The 20,192-nt window shown below is 36.0% G+C and overlaps 1 protein-coding gene across 4 annotated transcripts in view; it reads right to left on the bottom strand.

The window, feature by feature from the left end:
- Positions 1–20,192, bottom strand: part of AK9 (adenylate kinase 9) — a 57,299-nt gene that overhangs the window by 489 nt on the left and 36,618 nt on the right. For all 4 annotated transcript variants that reach the window (XM_085217505.1, XM_085217507.1, XM_085217506.1 and 1 more), the window contains 15 exons: positions 19,666–19,926; positions 16,486–16,604; positions 15,803–16,022; positions 15,016–15,078; positions 14,204–14,410; positions 13,151–13,369; positions 10,284–10,497; positions 9,166–9,367; positions 8,609–8,755; positions 6,867–7,087; positions 5,550–5,746; positions 4,776–4,945; positions 3,222–3,320; positions 3,038–3,140; positions 2,022–2,136 (listed from right to left, as the gene is read on the bottom strand). In XM_085217505.1, coding sequence (XP_085073631.1) covers positions 2,022–2,136; positions 3,038–3,140; positions 3,222–3,320; positions 4,776–4,945; positions 5,550–5,746; positions 6,867–7,087; positions 8,609–8,755; positions 9,166–9,367; positions 10,284–10,497; positions 13,151–13,369; positions 14,204–14,410; positions 15,016–15,078; positions 15,803–16,022; positions 16,486–16,604; positions 19,666–19,926 — 2,557 coding nt within the window. The remainder of the gene's footprint in view (positions 1–2,021; positions 2,137–3,037; positions 3,141–3,221; positions 3,321–4,775; positions 4,946–5,549; positions 5,747–6,866; positions 7,088–8,608; positions 8,756–9,165; positions 9,368–10,283; positions 10,498–13,150; positions 13,370–14,203; positions 14,411–15,015; positions 15,079–15,802; positions 16,023–16,485; positions 16,605–19,665; positions 19,927–20,192) is intronic.

Genomic DNA, 20,192 nt, shown 5'->3' with positions numbered 1-20,192 from the left:
TGAGGGAAAAAAATTGTGCTGTGCGGGTGATAGAGCGCTGGAGGAGGCTGCCCAGAGAGGCTGCGGAGTCTCCTTCTTTGGAGACGTTCAAGACCCGACTGCACGCTTTCCTCTGCAACCTACTGTGGAGAACCTGCTTTAGCAGAGGGCTGGGCTCAGTCATCTCCAGAGACCCCTTCCAAGCCCTTCGATCCTGCAAAAGGGTTAATCACGGCCGCGCGCAGTCGTCCTGAGCGCCATCTGGCAGCTCAGCAAACGTAGCATGGCCATATTTCCGTGTGTAAACTAATCCATTTGCCCAGAGCTAGGCGAGTTCCCCACCATCTTTGGAATTTCTGCATCCTTAGCTCAATTAATCTAAGACCTAAATATTTTGCCCATAAAAAAATCAAGAGCTGACTGTATATCTCTGGTATTTCAGAAGAGGAAGGAAATGTCAAAGCCTCGTTTGCAGTGAGGACAGTAATGCTTCTTTCATTTCTTACCTCTGCCCTAAACCATATTTTGGGGTATATCAGTGCTGAATGCCACCCCTCAGAGTACTTATTGTTGTTACAGAGGCAAAGGGGAGTCAGAGGCTTAGGACAGACAGATCCTAACCACTTCTTCCCTAGGAGATGGTATTTTATATCTCATAACAAAGACTGAGCAGCACGAAGAGCTATGGAACGCTTCAGCCCACTTCAGCTTTAAAATGTAGACAGCTTCATTCTACTGGTAAGTCTGAAGGGCATTAAGTCACTACTATAGGGATGTGCAATTTCTTACTCCTTTTCCAGGAGTAAATCTTTCTTCGTTTATGATTGATGACCTGCGCTTTTTCATCTCAGGTAGTGAAGGCAATACAAGATTGTTAGGAAAGCTGCAGGAGCAACTAGACCACTGTTTCTTGATCCCTATTTGAATGTGAAATAAGAGGATGCTGTAACGTGTCTTACTTCAGTTAGAAATGGGGTTTAAAACATTTACCCTGGCATGAAGCATTTGAATCAGGCTTTTGATCAGGAACAACATGAGTCCTCTGAGAGACAATAAGTAATGCTATATTTGCAAAGGAGTTTTTCAGCATACTAGAACATTATGCCTTAAAGTTTGAAGCAGTTCTGCACAGTCTTAGAAGAAGAAAACTTGTTTTCCTGGATTCCTGTGGTCAAAGTGTAAGTACCTGAGAAGAGTTTTGTTGCACTTGCATAACATTTTCACTTCATCATCTGATTTAATGATACAACATATAAGCAAAGCATTCCAAGCATGGACGTAATTATATTAGGAGAGCTGGGCTAACAACAAAGACTGTACTTTTATAAAGGGGCTTGTATGGTGCCTATGCGGCTCAGTGGTCTTCTTTAACAAAGCTACACTAGCAAAAGCCTGTGGTAGTTCAGGAAAACTTTTAAGGGCTCTTGAAGCTGCATGGGGAAACACTGAATGTGAAGAACTGCAGACAAGTAATAAAGATTGCAACTATCTGGAAATATAAGGAAAAAGTTATGAAAACAAAAGGCAGATCACCAGACAGGTTGGTTCGTAAAAGCCAAAACTAATGGGCTGAAGAAGTCTCTAGGAGTATACTGCAAGCCAGAGCATTCTGGCTCTGAAACTCCCAGATAATATTTCAGGAGTCCTCAATCACAGTAATTTCAGTCATTTTAAAGACAATTCCAGTTGTTTGTGACTAGTTCTAACAGATCTGGTGCAACCTAGGTAAATAATCTTACTTTTTGTTTCAAAATTCATTGATCCATGTTAGGAATGTTAATCAAGACCATTGGGTTGTTGGTGATAAAATATCATTCAGATCTCATTATTTATGAGCCTATCTATCCGCCTATCCTATTGACCTTATTTTTCTCCCTGCTCTGTACACATTCCCCAGAAACTTGGCAATGTGTAATTAAATCAGTATATAATGGTATTTTCCCAAATTGGGGATTAAGAAAACAGTAGAAATTAATTGTCAATGTTGAATCAGATGATTTACTGCAGTTATTTAATTTACTGCATTTTATTTTATACATTACCTTTTAGATGGCAGGCCACAAAAAGAAGAGCAGTTCTTCTAACACTTAGAAATGGGAACTTTGGCTTTAAGCATCCTACTTCATTCAGAGCTTTTATTAGAGAAGTTGCTACTCCCTAAAGAAATAAAAGTTTTGGAAGAACATCACAAAGATTTAAAAGAAAAACATGTCAAAATGCAGATCTTGTTGTCAAGCAAATCTAAGTATCTAAGATGATATCTAATAATAAAGCAAACAAACCAACCAAAAGCCCCAGCAGGGAAAATTTAGGTTGGATATTAGGAGGAAGTTTTTCACACAGAGGATGGTGACGCACTGGAACAGGTTGCCCAAGGAGGTTGTGGATGCCCCATCCCTGCAGGCATTCAAGGCCAGGCTGGATGTGGCTCTGGGCAGCCTGGTCTGGTGGTTGGCGACCCTGCACATAGCACGGGGGTTGAAACTAGATGATCATTGTGGTCTTTTTCAACCCAGGCCATTCTATGATTCTATGAACAACCAAATTAAAACTGGGAGGGAAGTGACTGTGAATCATCTTTTATTTCATAACCACAACTCAAAATGCAACCAGCTATCCTTAAATGACTCCAGATATATGCTTGGGACTATGCTAGTTTTAAAAATAAAAGCAAAATGCAGTGTTACAAGATATGATAAACAAGAGTTTTAAAATCTATTTTTTATTTTTGCAGTTTCTTATTCCCCTCTGGTGAATGTACTTGTGTTTTTGTTTGTTTGTTTGTTGTTGTTTTTGCCATTAAAATTACAAGTATCTATTATTTTAAATCTTCTAAAAAATTCTCTCAATTTTAAAAACACTATTTTCAATTTAATACAGTCCCATTAGGAATCATAAGACTCATACTGCATTAAAAAAAAACACAAAACAACCAACCCCAACAATCATCCAACGATAAAAACTACAACAACAAATCAAAACTGGTCTAATAAAACACTGTTTGGTGTATGCTATGCATTGCAAAATCATGTTTTTTAAAAAAGAAGAAACAACTGACCTGCTCAAGGTATCCAGCCATGGGAAGTGCAGTGAGTAGTATTGGCTCCCTTACAGGAGGGAGCTTATGTGGCAGCTTCAGATTCCAATACTTCTCTGGTAACCTAACCAGATAAAAAGTAAGCACTTAAAAGATGTATAAATTGTAACACAATTAAAGTTTAAAGCACAGCTAATATATTCACCTCATAAACTTCAGAAGTTTTTCTTCACTTTCAAAAACATACAGCTTATCCTGGTACTTTGCAGCATACTCAGTGTTGCCAGGCACCAAAGCTTCATACCTGAAGAGACAGAGGAAGAATGAATATTAATTTAGAAGAAATGTAAAGCATCACTTGTGTGCTCTAAACTCATCAGACACTGGGAGTCTTCTGGTAATTCAGCAATTACAGGCACTACAAAACAGTAGTGATCAGATTGTCCATGCTTCCATTACATTACTGGCAGCTACAAGGATCAAAATCTGAGTGAGTCCCTGCCTTAAAACCTGCTTATAAATGGACTTTCATTGAACCACTCTAGATAAAATGCCAAGTTATTCAGAAGATTACAACTGGACAGCACAACACTGATTGTTAGTGGTTGTACCTCAATGAGAAATTGCTCATACTGAGGAAATAAGTGTGACTTTTTGGCGAAGCTTTATGGATCTCTTATGAAATTGCATCTATTTAGGCATTTTAGGATTTGTTTGAACTTTTGATGGCTTATGATTGAGATAACTCAAACTATATCCAAGCAGACTTCACTACAAAAGACAGATTCTTGTAGTTGTCTTAATACTATTTCAAAAAAATAAGCTTATTCTCATCTCTAGTCAGCTTTGGGGAAAGAGGTTCATGCATTTAAATCACTTCTGTTTAAGCTCAAGCTTACATCAATTGACATTATCCAGAATACAAAATAAATGATCTAGGCTCAAGGAACTGCTGACCTATAAATCTTTCGTTCTTAATCTTCAGTTGGTGATCATCTGGCCAATCTAAGTCTCCACTAGGTAAGTCTGCCTTACAGTTGTTCAAGGGTTTTTGAAAAACATCCAACCCTCCCTCTTTCATTTACAGGTGTACAGGAATTGATATTTAAAATGCTTCAGGTGTAGCTCAGTCAACTTACTTGAAATACTCTAGACCACACTGCAAAGGAAAGGGAGCTGACAGGCTTACAGCCTCAGAATAAAGACTAATACAGAATCTTATACCAGCTAAAGCACCAATGTTTTTAGTGCTCACCACTGCAAGAAAACTAATGGAGAAGAGAAGCAAAAGCTTTGGAAAAAAGCTGGTCAGGTGTGTTGCTTATCTCCAATTTTCAGACTATAACTAGTGCCATTCCTTTCCAGGGGGTGTGCTTGGCTCTCCTTCCTGTGAAAGCTGAAGCATAAGGAAGAGAGAGACAATGCTATATATCTACATTTTATATTGAAGTGGAGTTATGACAGGAGTGGAATGCAGACTCATATTCAATGAAGTCTTCCAACTTTGACATTTTGTACTTGAATTTTACTTACTGTGCAAGCTGTCCAGATTCAGTCTGAAACCAGTAGTCGTGTGAGTTTCAAAAGGATATTTTATATAGATTTCCAAAGCCACAGTTGCAATGTAGAGGATTGTGATTGCTTTTCCTGTCCAAACCCTGAATACTTTTAAAAAGTACTTTCAAAGTATTTCCTTATTAACATGTTAATATGGGACACATAGTTTGCAATTTATATTACGAAAATAGTGATGATGTACCTCTGTTTTCCATCTAGGTAAGTGACTGGACAGTATCCTTGCATTTCAGCACTTTTAGGGAATAAGGCCTTCACTTCTGCTGCTGTCAGTTTTTGTGGTAACTTGTCTGGAGATGGAAGAGGGTGAGGTGCCAGTGGTGGCACATAAATCTCTGGTCTGCTCAAGAATTTCTGTAGAAGAAATTAAATGTTTTTATAATGAAAGAAGCACTACAAGATTATTAACCACAGAATGACAGAATTGCAGAGTTGGAAGGGACCTGTAAAGATGGAGTCCAAACCCCCTGCTAAAGCAGGTTCTCTACAGTAAGTCAAACTCCAGAAGAACGGCTCATTCAATTTCAATATTTCTTCTACAGCTCCTCTCCTAGTGTGCTGGCATTGCTGCTACTCTTGGATAACTCATTTGTTTTCCAACGCCCTCTCAGTTGAAGTCATCACTATCCACCCACCACTATAACTATCCATCATTATCATTAGTTGTTTCCTACCCCCAGCCCACTACCAAACAGATGGAGAAAGGAGAAAATGGTTGCTTTAAAATTAATCTTCCATCTATGTCAATTTGTAAGAGGTGCACAGGTTTGAATGGACTCTGCTACATTTCATCTGACTGGACACTTGATAGCAAAGTATACAAACCAAAAGCGAGAATACTAATAAAACTAGTCAAAATTGAATTACACTTTGCTAGTTTCCGTACTGAATCAAAGAATCCAAGAAACAATGCTTCCTGTCTCTGTAATTCAGTCCATGAAAGCTTTTTGAGACTTACATTCAGTTCTTCCTGTGAAGCCATTTTGTAGTAGTGTGCTCGAAACTCTGCAGCAAACTGTAGTGATGATGTTACAGAGCAGTCAACTAGTTCACCCTTGTCTGCAAGGCTGACAGGACAGTACTGTCCAAACTCTCCCAGCCGATACTGCAGCTCTTCAGGGGTGATGCATAAATCAGCAATGCTGGCTGCTTTTCCTGTTAACGAAGATAATCAATGGTATCATAGAATCCTAGAATGGCCTGGGTTGAAAAGGGCCACAATGATCATTGAGTTTCAACTCCCCTGTTACGTGCAGGGTCACCAACCACCAGACACTAGTACATTTTCCCTAGAACAGTGTTATTTATAATTTGTTTTACTCCTTTGTGTTGCTAAGGAACATTTCAGCTATTAAATTTCTTTACGCTGTTGAAAAAGAGTATAAGGCTTGAGGAAAGCCTCCTGTTTATTTATCCATGTCTTGGAAATGCTACAATCTGTCTGGACAAAATATATTCAAAATCTTGAACAAAATGTCATATAAAACCCGAGCTATTTAAAACTTTTCTTCCCAATCTTTTGACTCTTGACTGATACTTATAAGAGTGCAGCCACCGAAATGTTAAAGACTAAAAGAAGAGTACGAGATAAGGAAGATAAAATAAGTTTGCCATTTAGAAGAATCCTTGTTTAACAGTACATACATATTTGAAGGGCACAATTAACCTTAACCGAAACTGACACATACAAATTCAAGTGGGAGCCATGCCATTTTAGAATAAAATGGTTTTCATCCCCCCATACAGAAGTTAACTCAAATGGCACAGTTAACCTTAATTCTGAATTTATAGTTAATATTTTTCCATTCCTTTCCCATTCCTCTACTGGCATATCAATAAATCTGCAAGTCATAATTCCTTGTATGTGTGGGGTCCCCATTCTGCTATCACTAAAGTTGAGAAATCACTATTTTCATAATACAAATTGAAGACTATGTGTCTCATATTAACATGTTATCACTAAAGAAGTTGAGAATCTGTCCTGTCAGCCTTGCAGACCAGAGCTGTGGACTGCAAGACTACAGCTGACTTCTCTTAGCTGTACTATGTTACCTAGCTCTTTGGAAGATGGCTGCATGCTGAGTTGTAGTTGCTTTTTTCTTTGCTGTCATCAAGATACCTCTCAAGCTCTCTCCAGAGGATATCAAGGAATTTGCGGCATGTGTGCGCCCAAGAACTAGCTTCATCCAAACAAGTTTAAGTTGAATTTAAACACAATCATTCCATTACAGCTTCTTAAATGAATATTATTTTGAGCAACTTTGTTTTTCTTTACCTTCTCTTATTCTTTCCAGGTATATCTGGATTTCTTTAACAATCACTTGAACTTCCTGCAGAACTTTGTCCCATATCCACCACTTGCTCTGAAATGCACCAATCACACACCAGTTCTGATGCTCTTTCTTATAATAAGTCCTAATTGCATCGATATGTTGCCTATAGTAGGAATTCTTAATTGCTAGAATCTCTGAGCTGTCATGTACAGGGTAGGAAGGTCTGAAAGGAACAAAAAATAGCACTGACTTAATAGGAATGTGAAGATTAGATCATTTCATTGAAATTTGAATGTTAATATAAGAGTTCATTTTCAGGTGTTTTTTTTTTCTTCTGAGATTTTGCTTATTTGAAATTATAAATCATATTTGAGAAATACAACTTTCATATTAAGAATATTAAGAGTTTCATACAGAAAGTAATAAGCTGCTGACCAGGAAGTAACATTCAGAAACAAATATTTTTCTGTTTATGTCCCAAATACATTCTGTAAAGGTTTTTTGAATGTGTCAGCACACTTTAGCTGACACAATCAGTACACCATACTATACATACCATACACACACTATCAGTACACCATAAAATGCTTCTCTACAAAATCTTATGAGACTCTTCAAATGAATATCAATTCATTGCAAAACAAGCTTAGTTTTAAATTATATTATTTGAAATCAAGAAGTAACCATCATTCCCAGATATATTTTGCAAATTGTATATCTGTCATATTTCCATGTATGTATACATAAATAATCTATTTAACCTTTAAAAATCTTACTCAAGACCAGAAGAGAAATTTTCACTTGAACATCTACTGCACTGGTTCTTATTTAAAAGATTTTTAAAAATAGATAGAAACTTCTATTTTGATAGAATTAATTTCACTGTAAGTTGTACTTTTCAGAAATATTGCACATTTGTTATATATTTAAGCCTATAAAATATAATCAGTTTGATATTTAGAATTAAAATGCTAAAGTAAATATTTTCAAAGAGATATCATTAATTTAATTTTTGGCAGTGCAAATTGTCTTCAAGCTTTTAGTAAACAATTATGTATCATACTGATTACTTGATAAAAACAAGAGACAAAATGAAAGGGACAAGCAATAAGGCTCTAAGCTATTTGAAACTTCTTAGAAACAGTTCCTCTAATGAGAACCAGGTCCTTATACAATTCAATTTTAAGCTGAATGTTCTGTTCTTTTTAATTATCTGTTGGTTTATAAACTACTTACTGCTCTTCTTCAAAAACAACAAGTGGCTCTTTAAACAAAGATTTCAGTGACTAATTCATGAATTGTACATTATTAAAATATACATTATTTCCACATTTCTTAAAAGAAAATGAAAACTTAAAGAATAGAGTTTATTAGATGAAGCATCAATTTCTCTTATGATGGTAATAATTGAATTGATGAATAACAAACTTCAGCAGCAGCAGTGAACTAGTAATAATTCTGATAATGGTTTCAGTAAAATCAATTAAACTAAGCAGTGGGCACATGCCCTTGCATATCTACATCCTCTCAGTCATGCGCTCTGGGGATCTATCTAGAGAATGCCACAGGTTTCTCTGGCAACTTATGTCTCTACTTCTGGTCTATGGAAATTAAAGCATTAGACTGTGCAAGGCCTGGTGCCCTTTTCTTCTCATATGTGAAATATAACCTCTCTGCACCAAGGCATGCACACAGAGAGAGGTGACAAAATTATATGAATAAAAGTATCAGAGAGCATCACTACCTATTTGTGCTTTCTTTATCCAGCAGAGCTCTTCTGAATACCTCCTTTGCATCCATTTCTAACTCAAAGATTTTCACAGGAATTATTCTAGCTGATTCCAAGAGGTTTACTTGTTTTCTCGTTACAGGATATCCATCAATAACAACTCTGCATACAAACAGAAACAGAAATACAGTTTTTCTAAGAAGTGAATTACTAATTAATCATTAAGGCTACGGATATTCTGAGTACATTCTCAATGGAGACAAAAGTCTACTCCCAAGCCATTAAATCAGTGCTGCCCTGACTTGACTCAGTCTTCTCTCTGAGGAGTTAAAATTAATACAATAAAATAGTGACAGTAAGCAATAGTAAAAAATAAACAAAATACACAACGGGCAAAAGATTAATAATGTAAGCGAATGGCGGAGTACCAAATTCCAACACATCCATCGTTCAGAAGCATGATGTTAACTGTTTGAAATGTCTATATGGACTGGGAGAAGAAAATTTAAAGTGAAAAATAAATTGATTTGATTTCCCCCAAAGAAGAAGGCCAAAGAAGACTTTGTGCTTACCCAATGGTAGCACACACACGATCCATCAGAGCCAAGTCCAGGGCCCGGATGGCCAGCTCATCAGGTACGGTCAGCCCTCTCTGAAGATGCCACTTTAACTGAAGCCCCAACTCACTCTCTGGCTGATTGTTTAACACGAGCCGTATGGCATCTCCCATACTCAGTCTCCGTAGCCCATACACACTTTCAAATTTCTTGGCAACTGCAAAACATTTTGATTTCAACAAACAGCTTTTACGCAGACAACATCAAAACCCTGCAGTCTGTTAAAGCATATCTTTAGCCTTAGAAGCTAAGTGCTCATTCCTTGGGTCATTTCCAATACGTAACCTTGGTAAGCAGGTACCTAGCTCTGGTTAGGTCCTTTAAGAACCCAAAGCTTTCCATGTGTGCAGAGTGTGCCCAATGCACTGACACTATTCAGTTTATCTCAAATCTCAGCAGCCATAGTAAATATCTTAGAAAATACACTTTTTCTACTGCCGCCTTTAGAAAACAGCCTGACAGTTTCAGATCACTCACACTGGAAATGGGAAATACGGTTAGAATTTCTGCTTTAATATGAAATCATTTAAACCTTTCTCTTTTTTTTCTAGCACTCTAAGCTAATCGTTAAGTTGTGATCTAAGCTGAATTTTCTTCTCCTCTAGTTAAAAGCAGAGACCTGGGGATTGAAGAAGTCATAGAAGGAGAAGAAAAAAGAGGGAAGGTGTTTTTAAATCTAGAAGTTAGGAAACAGATCTGTAGATGTGGAATTTTGGGTTCTGGTGGACGATCCTAGAAATACTCTTTTCATCATACTGATTGAAAGAAATAAGAACCAATTAGAAAATAACTAGAAATAATAAAAAATGTTTAAGTAATACAAGTCTAGATTTTCTAAGCACCAGTCAATAACAACTTCGTAAGAAGCTGGAATAAAATTAAGATGGGAAATGCATAAGTACCTGGCTGTAAAATGATACAGTAGAGAGTGTAACTGTAGGATTCTATGCCTAGTATGAAAAGCAGGAAGACCTGAAATGTTAAAGGTGCACGATTTTTTCAGTAGCAGCCATGGCAGACACAGCCTCAATCATTAGATAATCTTTTGCTTTGTAGAGAATACTGGCTCCTACCTGTAGTCTTCCCGGATTTTGGAGGTCCCACGATTGCAATCTTAACTGGCACAGGTGGTTTAGGCTTTGGCTGACAAATATATTTGATGGGATTGTTCATAAATGTTTCTCTGTTTTTTTTACTTGAAAAAAAATAAACATATTGCCGATGAATTACAGGAAAGAGTGTGTTTTCATAGTTTTGTGCTGGCTTGATTATCTCGCCTTCCTTTAGCTGCAAAACACACAAAATGTGAAGCAGTTGATTAGATTTGGCATAGCCTCTGCACTCTCCATCCTACAAAAGTAGCTCTATGGGCAAGTAAAGAAGTACCAACTGTACTCTGTATTTTGAAATACATAGAGACAGATATAGTATTTTGTACAAGTCTGTGGAATTTCTATATGCAATTCTTGTACAAAAAGTTGGACACCAAGGGGAGAAAGAATATTCACTATTTCCAGCAGGTGGTACCATAACACTTTCTGTCCATCAGAAAAGTAATGATAGAGGTATAACAGTACGTTTTGTTCTAATTTTCAAAGAATTTATGACATTTCTATCAAGAATAAATAAATAAACATATATATAATGTCTCTGTAGATTAAAAAAGAGTCACATTATTTGCCTGACTGTAGAAGATACACTGAGAATATTTTATGAATAAAATGGAAAAGAACACCAATACTTACACTGTGATGAAATGTAAAACTAATGAAATCTAATAAAATACATATGCTGCTGATGGAATCTTTCTGAACACATGAGACAGCCACTAGGAAGTCTATAGAGCCAATGGCTAATTGAGATGCAGGAGAGGCAACAATGGTAGAATTAGTCACTGCAGAAATACTAGATGAATTTCTTGCACCACTGCTATGGAAGAATTTAGTCATGTCTTTTGTTATAGCCTTTCTTGGAGGAACTGCATTACAGTGTCAGAAGTTTTTAGTACAAACTAGAGACATTTGTAGAAAAAAGATTGCAAAGACCAGATGGCATTCACCCTACAGTTCAAAGGGGACTCAGAAGTGAAATTGTTACTGACTGATGTGTAACTTATTGTTGTCCATCCACAAGAAAAGGTATGTGGAAAAAGTGACTAATTTATTTGAAAGGCCTCCAGGATGAATGCTGGCATCCACAGTCCAGTAAATCTGAGGTTGTATTGAGCAAACTGAAATATATTAAGGAAAAAATCAGTTGTCATGGGCAATACATATGAAATAAGGAGGAGATGCCAACTCAGCTTCTTCTGCAGAAGGAAATCATACCTCACAAATCTATTAGTATTCTTTGAATAGTTAGTAAACTTACAGATAAGATGATCTTGCTACAATAAGATAAGAGTCTGTTTACTGCATGGCATTACCATGACAGACCTCTAATTCTTAGGTTCCTATTGTCACATGAAATCATTTCTGAGTGCTTGTCTTCAATTTATAAGAATGCCTGGAGTCTGATCTATTGTATATTTGCTCACAATCCTCTTTTAGCTCATCATTTTTCCCTGCTTATCTAATCAGTTGCATAACTACTTCCCCTCTTCAATTTAATCTAAATGTAGTTGTCATATATTCTACCTGCCCTTCTTCAAAAAACCCTGTTGTCCTTAATCAATTTAATCATTTCATTCGTACATCATAAAATATCCTCAAAATGATCTTATTTTTCTTTCCTTATTGATAGCATGTACATTTCTTACTGACAGTACACTTCTCTGATTTCATCTAATGGCTTCCTAGGACTTCCTTCATTCTTCCAACTCAACCATTGCTTTTTAGTTGGTTTAAAAAAAAAAAAAAAAAAGCAAAAACAAAACACTACACAGCACAAATGAATAAATTGGAGAAGTGGAATACCAAAAATGTACTTATTTTAACAGGATGAATGTCAAGGTCTAGCATATAGGAATCAATAAGAATTTCACTTACATAGACATGAATACTTTCTGACCTCGACTTTCCAGATCTCTGGAAAGTATGAAATTAGATTTACTGCTCTTCAAAATTCATACATATTCATTCATACATATTACTGCTGATGAATTAAATACATTTAACATTCAATATGTTAATACATATGGTGTTTCATTTCTTTTGCTACTTCGAGGGTTGGTGGCCATCTACATAGTCTAACACTTCATAATACCATGGCTTGATGTATTCTGTGTCTATTCAGTAGTGCAGTTTTGATTCAGTAATGTACAAGGGCTGCTCCAAAAGTAATGCCTCCTGTTTTATTATGTTGGCCAGCAACATCAGAGGGAGACGGTGGTGGTAGTACAGTAGTAGAGGGTGAATCTTCCTGTCAGTATTGCATTATGTGTTGTTGCTGTGTGGCACTCTGACATAATGACATGGAAGTGAGGATGAAGAAAAGGTGTGTCAGTGATTTCCTGCATGCGGAAAAAATGGCACCCACTGACATTCACTGATGCTTGCTGAATGGTGATGGACACAAAACAGTGGATGTGAACACAGTGAGGTAGTGAATGGTGCATTTCAGTGGTTGCAACAGTGACAGTGTGTCACTTCTGCTGTAGTGAATGGTGCATTTCAGTGGTTGCAACAGTGACAGTGTGTCACTTCTGCTGGTGCAGATTTTTACAAGCATAGGATGCAGGCTCTTGTTCATCACTGGCAAAAATGCATAGCTAATGGTGGTGATTGTGTTGAAAACAGTGTTTTGCATCTGAGAATTTGCTCTGTCAATCTATCTGTTGTGGTTTTCATGGAATTAAATAGGAGGCATTATATTTGGAGCAACCTATTAATTGTTTTTATTAGGTATTATTGATATTATTTGATATTGACTTATTTTTTAAAAAATGTTATATATTTTTTATGATAACATTACTTTCATAAGTGTTATTCAAGATGATTACCGTGATTGGATCCCACTGACCGAAAGAACTTGGAAATTTATATGAGAAAACTAGCATCTTATGTGCAAGTGGCAAACTTATTGGGTAACATTTTTCAAAAATGCTTCCACGATTTTCCACTAAAGAATTCAGCTTGCAATAAATTTGGTAGCGTACTATGCGAAGCTTCCGTCTTCCACTGATCTCCATTTGTGGTATTAAGAATTTTTCAAGTTCTTCCTGATTAATGAAAAAATAACAAAATATTAGAATGATGAACATGTTCAGATTTTCGATAAGATTTTCTATGAACTGTGAGAATAACTTGAGCACATTCTCAGTCACTGTAAATCAGCAATACTTGATTTGAGATGAAAACTGATCTTCCTCTCCACTGAAGCTTTAAATTAGGCAGACCGTATTCTAAAAGAAATTGAAAATCTAATAAATCACATTGAGGAATCCACTATGATAAATGAAAGCTTCAGAAGTATATTTTATAGAAAATAATCAAATACCATTATTCCCTTCTCAAGGCAATTTATTCTTCCATAAAAGAGGAAGATTGCACCATGTCAAAGGGGGCCATAAATTAATTAAATTGAAGAATTAGTTAACCTTGGAACCTAGTCTTGGAAAATGAATCAGAAGTATTAAGTTATATAAACTTATTCATAAACACATTAAAAATTCTTGGAATTAAAAAAAAAAGAACAATGGGAAAAATGTTGAGTAAGCTATAACTAAGGAATATTATGTAACAGCATGTAGTCCCAGTAGTCCCAGTATGTAATTCCATTATTAGAATTTTGCCTTTAAAAGTATATTTGAAATGTTGTTCATATGAATTTCAAATTTGGCTGCCTGCTTCAATTCACCTATTATTCTTAGAATTTTTATACTTTTTAAAGCATATGACTTCTCAGTACAGTTTTCAGATGTCAGCAGCAATATTGTTTATACTTTGAAGTCTGACAACTAAAACAAAAATGAAAACTTATTGTATCATAACCATATGTTATCATACCATTTTAAAATCGTATAGCTTTATAAAAAACGTAGTGGAATAGGTACCTGTACACCTTCTATGCTTTGTCTTTCTGAATCGAACCTTTCTACAATCTCATTTTGCATGCGCTCAACAGCATCAATCTCCTGTTCTTCTTCAGGCTCTTCTTCTTCTTCTTCGAAAAACTCCTCTTCAAGTATAGCTTCAATATCTTCATTTGCAGTCTCATCTTCCTCCTCACTGGTTTCATAATTTTCCCCATCTGCTAAACCCTATAAACGTAAAATATTTTTATGTCTTGTATGCAGATGCTTTGAGGGAACATACACTTTTTGTTTTTGTTGCTTTTTTTTTTTTTTTTTTAAATTACAAAACTCATTAATTCAAGAAATTATTGAACCATTCAACAACATTTTAGGGGCATTCTTTATCGCAAGCAAAAATCTAGTAAATGCTGAAATCGTATTTCAAAAGAAATTACAGATGTGTTGCATTGTGCTATTGTATCTTTGTACTTGCGTTTGGGCAGAAATGCTGGAACAATCCCATTTGGTATTAACAGGGGACTTAAAGCAAATGTCTAATTGCAATTAGTAAGACTACTGTTACACTTACAAATTAAGTAAGTTAAACATTCATAAGTATTTTGCTGACTTCAGCACATATTGAGAATTGGTTTTAGTGGAATGAGTCAACAGTTTCTAAAACAATTTCAACAACTTCAAATTATTTTGGAAAGCAGAGGTTTCTGGCAGTCTACCACATATTTATTATATCACATTGCTCTACAAATTGTGAGTAAAAGCTGTAGAAATTTCTACGATACGAGTGCAAACACTTTTATTTAAATGGCTTTTGTACACTTCTGTTTTCTTACCTCTTCCTTCCTTTTTTTTTGTTCTGCTAGGAGTTCTGCCCTTCTTCTAGCAATCTTCTCATTCTATTAGAGAAAAAAGATGCAAGAAGACAATGATATTTGCTGAGAAAAACTCTATTGTGAGAACTGGTAACACAAATTGAAATCAGTATTGTTATTTTCACCTTAGAGCTCTGTTTCCAGTTGCTTCTAATATAAAAAACTGCTGCCTGTGCTCCCTCTACTTTTGCAGGTGAGCATATATCTAAATTTTAATAAAACTAATTTGGCAATTTCTGAAAATGAGATTAGGGGAGAAAAAGAAAGTGATTCTATTTGCACTGAAAATATTATCATCTTTTTGTTGGTAAGCCACAGTTTCTAAATGTATAGCTGGCACACAGACCACGTAGTAGCTATAAAGCAAGCCTATGGAAGATACAGATCAGCAAAACAGCTGGGATGCAACAGCAGTAATGTGCTGTATTTGACTTTTTTGGCCATGCTACCTACCTCACTCCCCCTAGTTGCCTTTTGCCCAGGACTTCCCATGCACATGGCATACTCTCGCCCTGCTGGGTGTCTGGCAGCACAGCTCATTTACTTGGCCTGCTGGATAACTACACATGCGCATACATTACCTGCACTGGACTGTGTTAATGTGGGAGGAGAGGAAAGGAGAAAAGGAGCCCTGAGTTCTCATTGTCTCCTGTGGTAAAACTGGTTTGGGGGCTGTCTCTCCTTTGTCCCATATCTGTTAGTCTGTGTGCTCTTCAGTGCTCTGTGAGTTTTAGGAGTGAAAACCTACCTTTATTTTTGCTTTCAGGTCTTTCAGTTTCTTTTTATTTTCCGCTTTTTTATGCTGTCTTTCTTTCCATTTTTTTAGACGTGGAGGTAAAAGACGGTCAAGAATGTCACTCTCTTCTATGTGAATATAAACGGCAACATCAGGACAGAGTCCTCGTTCTGACAAATACTGGGCTTCATCTGAAGTACGAGGGAAACCATCCAGTATAAATCCTGTAGACCTAATTGGAAAAAAAAAAAAAAAAAAAATCACGTATGGATGTAGTTTAAAGTGAAAATGAAAATGCACAGAATTAAAAAAAGTTATTTTAAACTTCCTTATTAAATGCATAATAACATTTTGAAAATATTGATTTCATATATTGTATCTTCATGATGTAAGAACAATTCTTCACTACATATCTTAATTCTTACAAATTAACGTAACAAATTTATTTATTTTGAGGTTTTATTGTGCAGACACAAAAATATATTTAAAAATAAGTTTAAAATAAATAAAATACATTGTGCCTTTAATGTACTTTGTGTTACCCAAGAAACAACAGCTACAAAACCCTTAGCTGATGCTCTCAAAGAGAAGTTGCCCCAAGTATTATTTGAATAATATCTTTTGTCATTGTGGACACAATGGATGATATACTTCCTCCGATTAATTAAAGAAAGAGGGGATGTACTTATAGTTACCGGAATGGTTCTTTCCTCCACCAGTCAGGAACAATGTTGTCAAGGATTTCTGGAGGTAATGGCTGAGCATCCATTAGATTTGCTTTGATAGCTTCTTCCTCATCAGTTAACTCCACTTCCTTTATATAAAGCAAATCCATAACAAATGAAAAACAACAGAAGCAACAAAAGAAAAAAGAGAGAAAAAGCAAGAAGAGTTACCATACACTTTTTTTTTTTTAACTAAATAAGGTATTGATTACTGTCTTCCTTTGATTTAATCCAGCAGAACAAAGTAAACTCTTTTGCTACATTTAACTATAGTACGCTATACGGAAAGTTAATGCATAGAATACATTACAGATATATTGTCCACATGCTTGGGGGTGTTTTCTTCCCTAGAATATGGGCAATTTTCCACCAAGTTGAAAGAGACAACCTTGTGCTGGCAATACTGGAAGTTTGCCTTCCCACAGCATCTGCCCCTAACTGGTATTAATCAGTTCACAGAATCATAGAATCGCTCAGGTTGGAAAAGACCTGAAAGATCATCGAGTCTAACCATGACTAATCATACTACCCTTACTCAAACAACCCTCTGCTAAATCATGTCCCTGATCACCACATCCAAATGGTTTTTAAACACTCCAGGAATGGTGACTCAACTGCCTCCCAGGGGAGCCTATTCTTAACAACTCTTTCTGTAAAGAGGTGTTTCCTGACCAACCTAAATTTACCCTGGCTCTTTACAAACAATAGATGTAAAAGTAAGCCTCAGAAACTCAGAAAACACATGACAGTTTCTTTAATTTCACATGGAAACTATATTAAAATAATAGTATGAAGACGACAAAAATTGTAACAGCATTACTTAACAATTTAGCTTTAAAAAGCACACGTCCCGCTGGCTATGTTTAAATGACTGTCTAAGAGCAGTCTCCACGGTGACCATGAGTACAGTATACTTTGAAGCCTCTTCACCTTTAATTTCCATTATTGTCCAAATGGCTGCCTCACAAACAGCCTGAGGGCTGCCTGCAGATAACACAGAGAGGTGCTGCTCTAAAAGCTGGTCCCAAAGGGGTGACTATTGGATGTAGTTCCTAACTGTGGCTATGAATTAGCATTTCTGATCTCAAGTTAGGTACAAAATAGATCTGAGGTCAAGTAATCTTACGTCAAGTAATGAAGTAAGTACTACCAAGTAATCTCACTATCTAGTAATTTTACATTGTAGAAGCAGCTGTGATAAATCTGTTTCTCCAGAACAACAGTGAACTGTCTAACTATGCAAGGGAGAAGTGCTCTCTTACATCCTGCTTTATTTTCTGTTCCACCTCCCAACTTATCCACAGATTCAACTTCAACAATATACAAATAAAAGATTGTATACAAATAACCATCTGTCTGGGATTGCTGCCTGTGTAGGGTATATTTTTATTAGCATTTTAGCTCGCAATAATAGGGTACTTTTCAAACAAACATCCAAGCATCTCCAAGCTTTATTTCACAGCAGAGAGATGACTTGAAGTGGGTCAGCTATATTCCTTTCATATAAAACTAAATTTGAGAGTGTTTTCTAGAGGGACTTCCTAAAATTACTGTTTTTCCAATGAACAACAGCCATTCAATCCACAGGATTGGATTAGACCTAGTCCAACATCTTGTCCCTTCTCCACTGGAATATGTGTAAGGGATCATTTAATCACACACACAAGGTTTCCATTTATTAATAGTATGCGTTTTCCTGATAAAATTCATTGTTCATTTTGAAAATCTCTGATTTCCTTTTTTTTTTTTTTTTTTAATATCTGATCACATAATAAAATACCAGTTTGGTGGGGTGGGTTTCTGAATGCTTATGTAGATATTACAAGAATGTATTTGTAACTTCCTAATTGCACAAATTTGCTTCTTAAACAAGTGAGCAATGTTTGAGGAAAAAAAAATCAGCAACAAAAAACATTTAAATGAATATACAAGTTATCTCTATAATAGCAAATAGAAGGGACAATGGCAGAAATTTTGTAGAACAAAATCAATGGTGCTGATGACCCAATGTATACACTACACAGACTGAGAGAACATTTAGGCCTAGATCTGATCTGTCCCTGTGGATTGAACATCCATAAACAGATGGAATGCATTCTGAAGCATGTGCTTGAGCTTAGTTTCATTCAAGATGGATTCAGTTCATACACTCCGAAAACTGCTCCATGTGAACTGAAAAGGGGAAGATGGGATAAGGGAAAAGTGGAGACAAATAGATTTGCTTCTAAAGTATTGCCTGGTCTGAAACTAGTCTCTAAGATGACTAGATAATTACTACTACAAGAGTGTTATTTAATGCTAATAGCCATCAAACATCCACTTAGCTTGCATCCAAAGCCAAAAAGTGGAAGTGAAATCAAATGATTTTGGAGAACACTAGAAACTGGGATAGTGTTGGTAATCATACTCAGAGAAATGTTTATGGAGGGGATAATCTCGGATGTTGCCCTCTAGGGTTTTATCCTATTCACGGACCAATGAACAGCTTTCTATAGTGAACTGTAATTACATCATTGTGCTTTGGCCATGCCATCACATAAAGCACTTTACAACGAGTCTGAGAAAGAAAAATACACAGAAGAAGGTTGCTTACCAGCAGATAAAAAGCTGATGAGGAAAAAAATATGAACAGAAGTGCATCATTTATGTGTAAAATACTGTCTTGATGCCAAAAAATCAATAAATACTGCTGACTGAGAACCAGCCATAAACATCAGTGCCAGGAACACTTGCCATATTTTTGGCTGTGATAAGCAAGTTATAAACTGACCTGCCAAAACCATCTCCACACATTCCCTATATATATTTAAGGAATATATATTTTATATTCCCTGTATAAAATATGACATTTTTTTCTTCCTTTCAGCAATTGTCTTGACTATTTTGGAAAAAAAAAAGAAATGGAAAAACAAACAAACAAACAAACAAAGACTATGTATAATTTATTAAAAAGATTTGGAGAATTTTGGTGACATTCTTAAGAAAGTGAAAAAGCATTGTCAGTATTTATAACAGAACTGTTATTTCCAAACTTTATCAGGTAAATAGTTTAACATAAAGGATTTTTATCTGACTAGGATTTTATAGGTAACTGCTAGTCAGTTCAGAAAACAGTTGTGCTGTCTATAGACACAAAAATATTCACTTTACCTGTTTGCTTTCATCATCTTCCATTTCAGTCGTGGTCTGAGATAAGTCTTGCAGTTCCTGTAATTGGATTTTATAATCATCTTCTTCAGGTTCTTCATCAAAATCAAGACCAATTTTCTCTTTAGTTTTGGGCAAGAGCAGTTCTTGCAGATATTCTTTAAACTGAATATGAAAAATGCCAAATTTGTCTGCTAGCCATCGTGCACAAGCAGTTTTACCTGCTCCATGTGTCCCCAGCAAACACACCCTTAAGGGAGGGGCCTACAGGGGAAAAAAAAAAAAAAGAAAAAAAAGGAGCATTTTATAGTAACTGGGAATCCACAGTGCATTCTCCTACTGATTTGCAGTTCCAAAATATCATTATAAAAATTGTCTGAAAAAACAGTCAGATCATTCTGCATTTTACTTTTTTCAGCTCTTCTACTGCAGTTCCAAGCAGACCTGCTCTCTGAAATAGCTAACAAGTACACCATGGCAGATGATATCAGTAAGTAAAAATGAAATCCCAATTAGATAATTCCAGTAAG

This window comes from Meleagris gallopavo, chromosome 2 (assembly GCF_905368555.1).
Source record: "Meleagris gallopavo chromosome 2, MGAL_WU_HG_1.1, whole genome shotgun sequence".
Classification (NCBI taxonomy): domain Eukaryota; kingdom Metazoa; phylum Chordata; class Aves; order Galliformes; family Phasianidae; genus Meleagris; species Meleagris gallopavo.
Note: the sequence above shows the minus strand (reverse complement) of the source record. Positions and strands in the feature narration are given on the sequence as shown.